This window comes from Vipera ursinii (assembly GCF_947247035.1).
Source record: "Vipera ursinii genome assembly, chromosome: 1".
In the NCBI taxonomy this organism is placed as follows: Eukaryota; Metazoa; Chordata; class Lepidosauria; order Squamata; family Viperidae; genus Vipera; species Vipera ursinii.
Genome location: NC_139512.1, coordinates 111,587,070 through 111,600,848, shown reverse-complemented (window position 1 = coordinate 111,600,848; position 13,779 = coordinate 111,587,070). Strand labels below are relative to the sequence as shown.

The 13,779-nt window shown below is 37.0% G+C and overlaps 1 protein-coding gene across 2 annotated transcripts in view; it reads right to left on the bottom strand.

Moving 5' to 3' along the window:
- Positions 1-6,503: 6,503 nt before the first annotated feature.
- The window catches only part of ANO9 (anoctamin 9), a 56,563-nt gene continuing 49,287 nt past the window's right edge, over positions 6,504-13,779 (bottom strand). For both annotated transcript variants that reach the window (XM_083348977.1, XM_083348978.1), the window contains exon 24: positions 6,504-8,755. In XM_083348977.1, the coding sequence (XP_083205103.1) occupies positions 8,728-8,755 (28 nt within the window). In that variant the 3' untranslated portion in view covers positions 6,504-8,727. The remainder of the gene's footprint in view (positions 8,756-13,779) is intronic.

The window sequence follows — 13,779 nt, the reverse complement described above, 5'->3', positions numbered from 1 at the left end:
TCCCAAAATAATCCAATGCTGTACGTGAAAGTGTGTCCATCTGTTCAAAAAAAAAAGCAAATGTGAACAGAGTGTATCTTGAAAAAGGGGAAAGCAGAGGAAGCATTTTGATAAAACTTGTCTTGTAATAAACTGCATTCTCATGGGAGCCATTTTGAAACAGGACACGTTTTCCCAATAGCCATATTTCTGTTAGAGTATCTATAATATGCTGTCAAAATTACAGCTATGCAAAACCAGTCCTAAAAGGTCAAAGGTAGATCTTGTAATTTTCAGTTGTATCAAAATTATGTTTCAACAAATCCATTTGATAACAGGGCTGTAGTCTTTTATGTTGCTAATCAATAATTGGCAAAAAAAAACCTACAATAATTTTTGGAACACTTTGTACTCTAATTTTGAATAGCAGTTAAAAAAGTGTTCATTGTTCTTTCTTCATGTAAAATGCCAGGTATCCAGTATGATCACTGAGCAATTCTTTTTTTCCTTTAGAAAGCTTTAGAAATCAGGTGCCACAATGTACATTTAATATTGTTTGGTTGTATAATCCTAAAATAAATCCCCAGAGTCACTGTTACAAGATAGGCAGCCATATAAATTGATTAAATAATTTAAAAAAAACTTAAAAGCAATAGTGCAAGTTATTTAACAAAAACTGAGAATACTCTAATCAAAATTATCAGTACCCAAGTGCTGTTCATTTCAATAAGAAGTTATGAGTTTTGTTGTAATTTTAAACATACACACTTAAGAGTATCCTTAGGCATTGCAGGATGGTGTCAAAGAATATAAGCACACTGTATAAAATCTTTTGAAGTATCACTGTAATCAGTTTAACTTGGTTTCGTAGAAATCTGATAAGAATGTAAATGTACTTTCCTTCTCTTCCTCTCACTCTCCCCTTCCAATAATTTGAATATTTTATGGATAAATATCAACACAATCCTATTTACATTAAAAATAAATTACACTTTGTCAGTAAAACATACTTTGGAAATAAGCATTTTAAAGATTGTAGACAGCAGCTATAAACCTATCTACGCTAATCTAGAAGCAAGCCTCAATGAAATGAGTGGGAATAACTTCCAAGTATTTTAGGAAATTATGCCTTGTCTAGGAATTCCAAGATTCTTCATATTAAAGCAGGTTTCTGATTCAAATCCTCCTCCCACTTAACTGCACTGGATAACAAGAGACTGAGATGTAACGCTTATATATGAGGAGATAAATCCCAAAATATAGCACGAACATCTTCAGTATATAACTCAATACAAATTATTTTCCATCTAAATTGTTTTGTTGTGAGATTTTTTTTCTATTACAAAAACAAATCAATGTTTATTGGAGATAATGATTCCAATATCCCAAATAGTTTGCCAGATGTATTTTGTTCTGAGGAGGCTGAAGTTTTGCACGCAGGAATACAAAAGCAGGGCTCTCTTTTCTTCTCCTAATGGAAGAATCCTTATCCCCGCTCCTGAAATCCATCTTTTTTTTCTTGCAAAGCAGAGAAATGGGCCAGAGAAGTAGACGTGATACTTTTTAATTCATTCAACCAACCTCTTTCAGGCAGTTTAACCGACCTTATATCAAAGGTGACTTCCTGCTAACTGGAGCCAATACTTTGACTTGCTGTTACAGGGAGGAGTCTTCATTATCTTCTTTGTTGCTAGGGGAAACTCTGCCCGCCGCTTAGGTAGGTAGGTCATGGGGCAGTTCCTCATACCTTTTACGACAAAGCATTCTGGGTGATGTAGTTCGGCAGTTCCCACAGTTGTCATTCTTTGCGCGAAAGAACTACAGCTCCTAGCAAGCACTGGTCATGCACACCTGAGTAAGGTAAACGTTTTGTATTTACTCAGGGTGTATCACACAGGTGCCCGAACTGATAGGGAGAGTCTGGTATTGATCTAAGGTGTTTCTTGCTGGAATTTTAATCCTGTGCTTTGTTCCCGGAGATTAAGCATTTAATTTACTGGGGCTTTTTTTTCCTCAAAGTAAATGTATATGGGGTTGAGCTAAAGCAATGGTAGTGGGCTTTGGAAAGTTCATTTAGAGCAGATATCTAGAATTATTTTATTGAAGGATGAGTTTAGCACTGTTTCCTCTCAGCACATGTGAAGGGCAAGATTTGACTACCATTTGGCTTTATTTGGGCTCTCTAGAGTTAGGGATGCAGGCAATTCCTCACTTACATAAATATGCTACTAGATCAGGGGTAGGCAACCTCGGCTCTTTTATGACTCATGGACTTCAGCTCCCAGAATTCCTGAGCCAGCATAGTTCAGCATAGCTCAGGATTTCTGGGAGTTGAAGTCCATGAGTCATAAAAGAGCCGAGGTTGCCTACCCCTGTTCTAGATGAAGCATGTACTTTGAAATGTCCTTGCATTAAAACTGCCAATCAATGCTACTTAAATAGTAAAAGAAATATTCCTGCTTCAATATTTAACAGTCTGCAGACAGGAAAATCAACTAAGATCATAAGAACATTGTATCATCATTTGGGTTTCTGGTACTTTTGTCTTTCTGAAAGAAATATAGGGTGCAGGTAAATAGGGCCTGGCTTTTTCTTTTTGTTGTAGAGCAGGGGTGTCAAACTGCAAACCCATGGGCCGGATGCATCATGCAGAGGCCGTGCCCACCCCAGCTCTGGCAATGCAAAAAACGTCATAATACGTCACAACACGTCACATGACACGGCGAGTTTCACACCCGTGTTATAGAGTTTGATGCAAACTGGTTTGAAATAATGGAAGATGCTGTTAGAGTGGGACAGAAATTTTTTTTTCTCATTCCCAAAGATATTGTAACGAATGTGTTTTCTGCTGGATAGTAAATTGCAGAACTAAGTAATTATAATTTCTTTCCCTCCCTTTTTGGAGTTCAACTTGACCCATAATGGTGATTCCCTCTTCCATTACCCATTTTTCAAGAATGTTTACCATATTTGGGTGGTTTTGTTTGTGTCAAAAGCATGCTAACATGCAGAGTTTTCTAGTCAATGGTTGCTTTTGGCTTGTGGCATGTTGGACATACTTTAAATCACAGACTTTATCAAATAAGTGGGTAAGGCAAGAAAAATGTGACATAATTACTCTTGAATATGTGAGTATGATTACCTCCCAGATACATAATTTTCCAATCTGTTACATAAAAAAATATTCAGTAACTTTTCAAGAAGGTTTAATGATCCATGGGCTTCAAGTAGGGCACATCCATTATCCAGTCACTGTATAACTTTGGCACTAGCCTTTCTGAAAATATGTTTTATTAAAACCAGATTGCTAAATGTCCTGTCCATGGCAAGTGTAGAATTCAGTATAGAAACAGTTAGTCTTCCCCAATACATTGCTTCCAAATGAGAATGCTAATTGTTTCTTGTGGGAACACAGACCTCTTAAACAAATTGTGAAAAGTAAAAATTGACCAAAGGGTATTATTATCATCATCATCATCATTGCCATAATCATCATCATCATTATAATTATAATTTTCATTATTAAAGATTTAATCTTCAATTTGATTCAGTCTGCAACTGGTAAAAACTTAACAGTTCAGGTCCTAACCAAGGACCTAAGAGCTATTAAGGTAGCATCTGAGTATACAGGTAATTCCAAGTAGGGTAGTTTTTTGCCAAGTCAGAATATTCAGGTCTAATAAGTAAAATTTCCATGTATCTAGGCAGCCCTTTGGATGTTGCTATTGGGTGCAACCGTTGATTTCTTCCTCCATAGTCCCTCAACTTCAATTTGTAAATCATGATATTATTTTCTAGCTATTTCTCTTCAATTCATACATCATATGGTATTGCAATATCAATGAACCAGACTTTTTTTCTTTTCTATAATAGTATTATTGTTGTTGCTGTTGTTGTTGTTACAACTTGACATGCCAGAAGTACCATCAGAAAACAAAGTTACCAATTATGGCCAAGGGGGAATATTTGGATGGCCTTGCTTTGGGGAACAAATTGAATCTATGAGACTCTCCAAAGAAGGAGGTCTTGTTTGGGAGGGAAGAAAAGTTAGAAGAGGGCTTGGGATTGGCATCTTTTTTACCTGAATGCCCAGTTTGTTTAAAATATATTCGGCATCTTACTTATTCTTATTTTCCAATATATTAAAACTGGGACACTGCCAATAGCAACGGTGAAAATGAACATTTTACCCAAACTATTCTTTATTTCAAACAATACTGATAAAAAGTGACAAATTTTTTTGATGAATTAAATACATTGATATTGAAATTTATCTGACAAAGGAAAAAAATCAGAATGAAAATGTTACAAGAAGCAAAAGAAAATGGAGGCTTTGGCCTACCAGACTGGGTCTTGTACTATCAAGCAGCCACACTAATATGGTTAAAATTCAGACAATGTGTTGCTTATTAAATACTAAAGACTGTTACTATAAAAATTAATAAAATATACATAAAAACCCCATTATGGGCAACTTTGTGAGTTAATTTGTGAAACAGTCTAAACTGATGAAGTGTTATACTATTTGACACTGACAATCAGATACACATTAATTGCACTGGAAACCATACCTCAAATAACTAATGAGACATAAACAAATTGTTACTTCTGGATTTTTGAAAATCACCACAGCAATAACTACTTTGAGGCAGAATATGCTGAAAGTATTAAAATAAGAGGAATAGTACACGTTAGTCAAGCTTCAGAATCAGTATTAGTGGTGTCTGTAATTTCATTTTTCTGCTTCTGCACTCTCAAACATAAATTAATGTAATATACACTAATGAGTCATCAAACTAATCCTGCATACAAGAAAGATTTACTGCAAAACTAAAAAAAAGTCCTTCAAAATAAACCACTTCTTATTGGGTACATTTGCCAGCACACATAAAACATGAGGAACTACAGAGTAGCCACTGTTCTTGCATGGCGATTCAGTTGCAGGTGCCAGGATGTTTCTTCTGCTAAATGTGCTCAAATAAAAATTCTTAGATGGACTCTTTAATAGAAGTTGCCATACGAAAGTAGACGTGATTAGGATGAACCTCCGCTCCATTCATTCAATACAGACTGCATTTCAAACTCTGAATATTATGAACTCCGCTCCATTCATTCAATACAGACTGCATTTCAACCTCTGAATATAATACTAATGCCGGCTGTCACCCTCTCAATATAAAAGCTTACATTCAGAAGGAAGGTAAGTGGTGTGAAAGCCAGAGCATTGAGGCCTACTAGAATAAGTTAGAAGAGAACACATTTTGTCATATTGTCTTGTAATTATTAACCCATTTTCAAGGTGGAACATCTTGTCCCTTGGAAGATTTGACTTTTTTATATCCTACATTTTTTTAGTCACAGCAGCAGATTGATGAACTACTCTGTTTATAACTTTTTATTTATACAGTTTTAATAGCCTACCTCTTTTACTGCTTGAGGTACTATACAGTTCTAAGCACTCAAAAAACAAATGGTATATGTAAAAAAAGTGATGAGATCCAGAAGATATTAACCAGTTTAGTTATTACTTAATTTTAAGAATAAATAAGCCTTTTTTTCAAAATTTCAGAAACATTGCTGCATTTGATCTCAAAGCAAATTCCACACAGGTAATTATGGGCCATGGAAATCTGAATGGGATCATTTCAGGGTTACTTGCTAAATCTATCCAACAACAAGAACAGCAACAATAATAAAGTTGGAAGGTACCTTGGAGGTCATCTAGTCCAACCCCCTGCTCAGGCAGGAAACCCAATACCATTTCAGACAAATGGCTGTCCAGTCTCTTCTTTAAAACTTCCAGTGTTAGAGCATTCACCGCTTCTGGAGGCAGGTTGTTCCATTGGTTAATTGTTCTAACTGTCAGGAAGTTTCTCCTTAGTTCTAGGTTGCTTCTCTCCTTGATTAGTTTCCATCCGTTCCTTCTTGTCCTGCCTTCAGGTGCTCTGGAGAATAGTTTGACTCCCTCTTCTTTGTGGCAGCCCCTGAGATATTGGAACACTGCTATCATGTCACCCCTCGTCCTTCTCTTCATTAAACTAGACATACCCAATTCCAGCAACCGTTCCCTATATGTTTTAGCCTCCAGTCCCCTAGTCATTTTTGTTGCTCTTCTCTGTACTCTTTCCAGAGTCTCAACATCTTTTTTACATTGTAATGACCAAAACTGGATGCAGTATTCCAAGTGTGGCCTTACCAAGGCATTGTAAAGTGGTATTAATAGTTCACATGATCTTGATTCTATACCTCTGTTAATGCATCCTAACACTGTGTTGGCTTTTTTGGCAGCTGCAACACACTGCTGGCGCATATCTAAGTGATTGTCCACTAGGACTCCGAGATCCCTCTCACAGTTGCTACTATTGAGCAAGGTACCACCTATACATAAAGCTTCAAAATTTTCATTTTTATTTCTTAAAATTTTATTATATAAAATATTTTAATCCATATTATGTATACATTTAATAATGTATTTGAAAAAAATCTTATTTTAAACAAGTTGCAAAGCACACAAGATAAAAAAATAGAAATTTTAAACTGCATTAAAAATTCTTGGTGAAATAACTGATTCACGTTTTTCATCTTATCTTTAAGATTCTTAACTTTTCAAAACAAAAAACCATCCTTGAACAAAATGTTTTCAGAATTAAAGCCCAAGTTTAATTTACCATCAAATTTAGAATTTATCAGAACATTAAACTTTGGAATAAGATGCTTGGCACCCATTGTAAATTCACACAATTAAGTACCTAGTTGTTATTTAGTCTTTGTATGCTCTTTTGAATCTAAAGTCCCAATTATAAATGTGACTTCAGGAGCCAGAGAATATAATTGTGATCATTGAAATCAATAGTTAAAATTCCTTACAAGAAGTGAGAATTTGGCTCTGAAGAAAAGAAAAACTGTACCTAAACAGATTACAGTCAGTTTGTAATACAAGTATTTTAATGAAAACAAATGAAATTCACAAATAGGGAACCATGAGGGAATCTAAGTTAAAGGATTATAATAACAGAGTATTACTAACATATTGACTTCAGTGTTGATTTGTTTTATTCATCTATAAGCTATGAATGGAATGGACACTAAATTTAAATTTAAATCCATAGATAAATAGCAATGATAAAATTTCAGCTACTCTTTGGTTTTCAGCATTATTAGACGCTTGATTGGAAGGAAAACATAATGGTATAAAAATCAAAATCAATGCAGCAACTGAAGCTCATCTCACACATCACCCAGATTCCAACAAGCTACATTCCTAATAAATCGTCTTTTTTATATGTATTAATTTTACCACAGTTCTCATCTTTGCTGGACCCAGCATTTATGTAAACTTATCTTTCTGAGATAAATAGGATTCTCTAAGATGATTCATTTTTGTAGCAATATACATGATTTCTGGATTAGGCAAAATGCTCTTAGGTTCCAGAATGACTTGCATGAAGAATCTCAAATAACCCAAATTGTAAATGAAAAAGTATAGGTAAATTTAAAAAAACACACACACATAAAAGAAATCAAATAAGAGCATATCCAGAACAGCTTATTGGAATGTGGGATCAAGAACCATGTATAATTTAGACCTTACAATATATGCATTAGATCTTAATAAAGCTGCCCCTTTTTAGTGGCAAATTGGATTACTCTTAAAAACTGACATACAAGAAACCTGTTGCTATATATATCAAAATGGCATGCAAAGGTTGGGAAAATAATCTAGAAATGATATGTACAGTAAAGACAAGAGACATTTTGAAGTGTTTCTCTATTAGCTCTTCCCAAATATAAAGAACAGTTTCAGATTATCTGTAAAGAGGGAATATTGTCTCTACTAGAAATTGGGGTATTTGGCTAAGGACTCTGTTAGGCAAGCAGCATATATTTACCCTAATCAAGGATTATCAGTAAATAATTGGTTCTGATATTGTACAGGAAGTGAGAGACTGTTCAGGGATTTCCCATAGTACTGGATTATCAGTCTGAGTTAACAAAGTAAACAACATTTCTGAGTAGAATTTAGCAAGACAAAAAGGTCACAAATGATTTTGTCAACTTTAGAATGAGCATGGCTGCAGCCATTTTTTTCCTTCTCATTTCTAGTTGACACATAGCTCGGAGGGAGGGTGTTTGACAGACTTTCTCTCTCAGATTTTCTCTCATGGGAACCAAGGTCATCGGCTGATCCCGAGACTGCGGGCCATGCATTTCATGAAAAGCCGGCCAACAAGCTTATGGGGAAACGTAGTTGCTTGCATAGCCTTAGGGGTGGGATTTCTTAACTTTGTACTGGAGAATTGTTATGCATCTCTTCAGACTTGGTTTCACTTTTGAAGTGCCGATACTTTGTATCAATAAACATGTTCTTTGAGGAATTGCAAGCTTCGGAGTTCTGCTTTATTTGTCTTTGTCTGTCGGAACCTTGACAGATTTACTGACTGCAACTTCTTACAGAAGAATATGGAACATTTGAAAATGCTTCTGGCCTTCTGCAGTGCTGCATTACATTGATGATGACATGTCTTCTGGTAATTGTTTCCTTCACATGAGTCTAATTTTCCCCAAATCACTGAAATTTCAAAGCAGTTGTACCATACAAAGCTATTTTGGTGACGAAGTATAAAATCCAAGAACAGTGCAAGTGATAGACTAGGCATGGCTGCAGATTTCTGCTGGCATCTTCAAAGCATATAGCACCATTTCACTCAGCATTTGTTTCTATTCCTGTGATATAGCCACCATATTTTACTATATGTCTGTGGAATCATCCATTGCTCTGAAATACAGAGACATAGTTTTTATAACTTCAGTTGAATTCAGCAGTCTTTGAATTATATATAATTCAACAAAACAATTTAGACTCTAAAGAGGCACTGTCTTGTTTACACTGATATAGGAAATCTTAGGACACTCTTGTACATCACTCAGAACTGAGATACAAAGATATAAAAATGAATGTGAGTATGGTATAGAAGTTGGAATGCCAAACCTCCCCCCCCCTTAAAAGTGTTTGAAATATGGACATCATCCTACCAGACAGTATATAATGTTCAGCTTGTTTTCCCATGATCTTCTATAGCTTGGCACCAGTACTTCAAATGCTTACTGGACCACCTTCTCGAATTAGAAATGACTTGCCCAATATACTCTAAGAAAAATTATCGATGGCTCCTTCATAAAGTGAGGAAACCTGAGGTCAGGACATGCTGTTTTCAATACTGGCTCCATTTCTGTGAAACAGCCTTCACTTGGAAGCTAGATTAATCTGTTTACCACAGATTTTAATTGCATTGTTTTAAATGTATTGTTATTACATTTTGTTGTTGGGAGACCATGGGAACTGTAGCAGTATGTACATTTAATAAAGAAATATATGGGAGCCTCCTATATGTTTCTTGAGCCACACTGTGAACTGGACATGATATAAACCAGTTATGCCCCAAAATCGTAATAAGTCCCCCAAAGGAAGGTAGGATTATATATTGTTTCTATATGTAGAAATGGACATAAATCTTGTGCAATGCTTAGTTTTCTCTCCTTTATTAACTAACAGTAACCAATTTCAGCAGTAATAAATTCTGAAAACTTTATTTCCCCATCCCTTCACGAATGTGTCCAAATGACACACTTGTGTATGTATGAGTTATGTTTATTATACATTAGAAAACCCATGGATCATCATTTCAGAGATATTTCCTTACCAGATTCTTCAATATCTTTAATAATGGTAGAGCTTCTAATGTACTGGAAAAGTTCTTTAAAAATATAGCAATAACAACAGCAATAGAACTTAATGTGCTTTATAGCACTTTGTGAAAGGTTTATAGAGTCAGCATATTGCCCCCAACAATCTGGGTCCTCATTTTATCGACCTCGGAAGGATGGAAGGCTGAGTCAACCTTGAGTCTGTCAGGATCAAACTCCTGGCAGTGGGCAGAGTTAGCCTGAAATACTGCATTCTAACCACTGCACCATCAGATAGGGAAGATGACCCATGTTGAACTGTATAGCACAGTCAAACGCCACAAAAGCTGGTTCACCACAGTTGAACACAGCACATATTTTATAATATATTGCATTACATCATAAAATGTTTTATTTAATTTGCCAAATTTTAATTCCATGGGACTGATAGGCCCTGGATTTTGGACACATCCTCAAGTTAGCCCATTTGAGGTACTTTATTCAAAAATTGTCACCCTACAATGTACCACTTCAACCTGTTAAAAGTTACACACAAACAGGAGTTTTAGTAGTATGGGTAGTCCTCAACTTACAACAGTTCATTTAATGACATTCAAAGTTACAGTGGCACTGAAAAAAGTGACTGTTTTTCACACTTATGACCATTGCAGAATCCACATGCTCACATGATCAAAATTCAGACACTTGACAACTGATCCATATTATGACGGTTGCTATGTCCCAGTGTCTTTGGAGATCTTCTGACAAGCAAAGTCAGTGGGGAAGCCAGATTCATTTAATAACTATGTTATTAAATTAACAACTGCAGTGATTCACTTAACAACTGTGGCAAGAAAAGTCATAAAATGGGACAAAACCCACTTAACTGTCTCACTTAGCAACAGAAATTTTGGGCTCAACTGTCATAAATCAAGGACCATAGAGAGAGGAAGAGAGAGATGGGGAGGGAGAGAAAGAGAGATCTGTTAAAAGCCACAGCCCATCCTACCTCCATGCAGGACAACGTCATGATATAAACTAAAAACAGAACTAGTAATTAAAATGAATTGTAATGTGAAATAATGTATTCCAGATATAATTCATTAATTCCCATCTGTATATACCACTCACTTTTTACATAAACAAATTCATGTTTGTACATGTACAATCCCCACCTCTAGCACAAACAGCAAAAGAGAGGGGGAAAAACACAGGACGGGAATGAGGGAACAGGGAAGGGGAGGGGGGGAAGGTGAACTCTGGATGGAAATGAGATAAGAGGAAATGGTAGCAAGGCAGGGAAAGGTTGGCGGCAAACAGACCTCCTGAGCAATTTAGCTAATCATTTAGCTGATCTTCGTAGACACCCGGGTTTTGATGCTACCTGTATGTAGTCTACAGCTACTTGTAGCTCTAGTAACTATCCCTTATTCATTCTTTTGTATTCAACTTTTGCTATTCTTTCTAGAGTATTGTGGAGTATATACACATAACATCCAATCTCTTCCTCCTCCTCCTCCTGGCTTTCTCCTTTTAAGCAAGCCCTCCCTTTCTGTTTTACTAAAAAAAGTGGTGAGGACAAGAAGCGACTACTGTCACTTGGACTCTCCTGCCAGCAATCTGCTGGTCAAATTAATAATTAGCTGTGATAAAGAGACAGAGCTGCAATTATTGATGGCATTTCTGAAATGGGAGCCTTACTGAGAATGTACTGATGTTATCGAAAATGTTACTGTTGGTTGGTAAGATAACACACTTTCAATGTGGCTTCCAGAATAACAATGAATAGACACGAGCATCTATTTAAAACAACAACAACAACTGCTTCCTCATCTCTATTATTAAAACTGGTTTGTCTTTGGTTCCACTCAACGCTACGTTCAATTTTGCAAAACAGCACAGGCAATACTCAAAACAGCCCTTATTGGAACCCTCCCAAATCCATCAGAAACATATTTAAAACGTAAGAATAGTGGAATTGTTTCATAATAATCAGGGTGTAATCATCTTCACTGATTTGCATTCTAATTAAGTCTAAACAAGATCATGATTAATTTTTGCCCTGCCCTGCCCATTAGTTTTTGGGTTATAGATTCTATTCAATAGTCATGTAGAGCTCTCAGCTCAGGGGAAAAAAATATCTTCTGATCTAAAAAGCCAGTGATTTTAATGCTATAAGTAGTTGGTTATTTTTCATGTTATCTAAGATCAAAAGTATCCATGAATAGCAAGACATTTAGTACCCTAGTCCCAGTCAGTCTTTAAAATGAAACAAACACATCCATAAAGGTATACGGAGGCAACTGATGTGATTCACAGAATAGCAAGGCAGTTATTTAAAGTGAGATTTTCAGGGTTCAAATGATTGAACTTTATATTGTGTTTCCAGGATTGCACCCAGCAGGCTTTCAACCATGTGAAAAAGCTCCAACAGAAATTGAGCAGAGGTAATGATCACAAAGGGACGCGGTGGCTCAGTGGGTTAGGACGCTGATCTTATTGATCAGAAGGTCAGCAGTTTGGCGGGTCGAATCCTGAGTGCTGCGTAACAGAGTAAGCGCCTGTTACTCATCCCAGCTTCTGCCAACCTAGCAGTTCGAAAGCACGTACAGTAAAAATGCAAGTAGAAAAATAGGGACCACTACAGTGGGAAAGTAACAGCGTTCCGTGCGCCTTTGGCGTCTAGTCATGCCGGCCACATGACCACGGAGATGTCCTTGGACAAGCGCTGGCTCTTCGGCTTTGAAACAGAGATGAGCACCAGCCCCTAGAGTCGGAAACGACTAGCACGCATGTGCGGGGGAACCTTTACAACCTTTACAACAATGATCACAAAGGGGTGAGAGTTCATCCCAGAGGAAGAATGAAAATAGATTCCAGTCTGGGTTTGACTGCATTTGAACATCAAGACAGGACTGGGTCCTCATAGCCTTATAGGTAACCCTCGACTTATGAACACAATTGGGACTGCATTTCCAGTTGTAAGTCATTGCAGTTGTAAGGTGAGGCACTCACGTGAGCAGACCTGATCTTACAGCATTTTTGCAACAGTTGTTAAGTGAATCCCCACAGTTATTAAGTGAGTGTCATGATTTTCAGTGCAAACCTATTCTTCCGAACGGTCATTTTTTATTTTTATTTTTTCAGTAAAAAATTCTGGAAACCAGCAAAAGAGAGCCACAAATCCCAGTCATGGGACCCTTAGGACACTACAATCAATTGCAAAGGCAAGCCAGTTGACAAGCACCTAAAATGTCGTGTGACCAAGCAGGGGTGGCATGACATTTTACGATGGACAGAAGTGCTTTTACAGACTATAACGCACCGTTCCAGGTCTGCTGTAATTCTGAACAATCACTAAGCGATCGGTCGTTAAGTCGAGGACTACCTGTACTTGGAGTAATCAAGGCAATTGCCTGCTTGCTTCTTTTATCTTGCCAATGTACAAGGAGACAAGCAAGCCACAGCCATAAAGAAGAGGCCTCACATTCCATGGTTCTGTCTGTACCGTTCAAAAAGGGCAGAATGCTCAAGGGAGTCAACAGTTAATATACTGTACAGCAGGGGTGTCAAACTCACAACGTCACGTGACATGTGACAGTTCACAACTTTTTTGCTGGGGTGGATGCAGTTTCGCAGGCTGGCAGTTGACACCCCTGCTGTGCAGCATCAACTCAGGGCTCGCAAGAACTCCAATAGCCAAAGCAAACAAGTTTTTTTACTGTACTAATCCTAGTCTTGGCCCCTTTATTTCTGAAAAGGTGCTTGGGGAATAAACTTTTTTACAATCAAATATTTCAGGGGTGTCAAACTGCTGGCCTGCAGGCCGGATGCATCATCCAGAAGCCGCACCCATCCCATTGCCAGCAATGGCAAAACCGTCCCGATACGTTGCACAACGTCGCGTGATGTCGCGAGTTTGACATGTCTGAAATATTTGCTACTGTTACAAATATTTAGCTAATTTATATTTTTTTTATATTTTTATTACATTTATATCCCGCCCTTCTCCGAAGACTCAGGGCGGCTTTTACAAACTTAGCAGTAGCCTTCATTCTATGTATATGCCTGCTTATTAGGGCTTTCACACACACCCCAAGCGGCATTATTACAAAG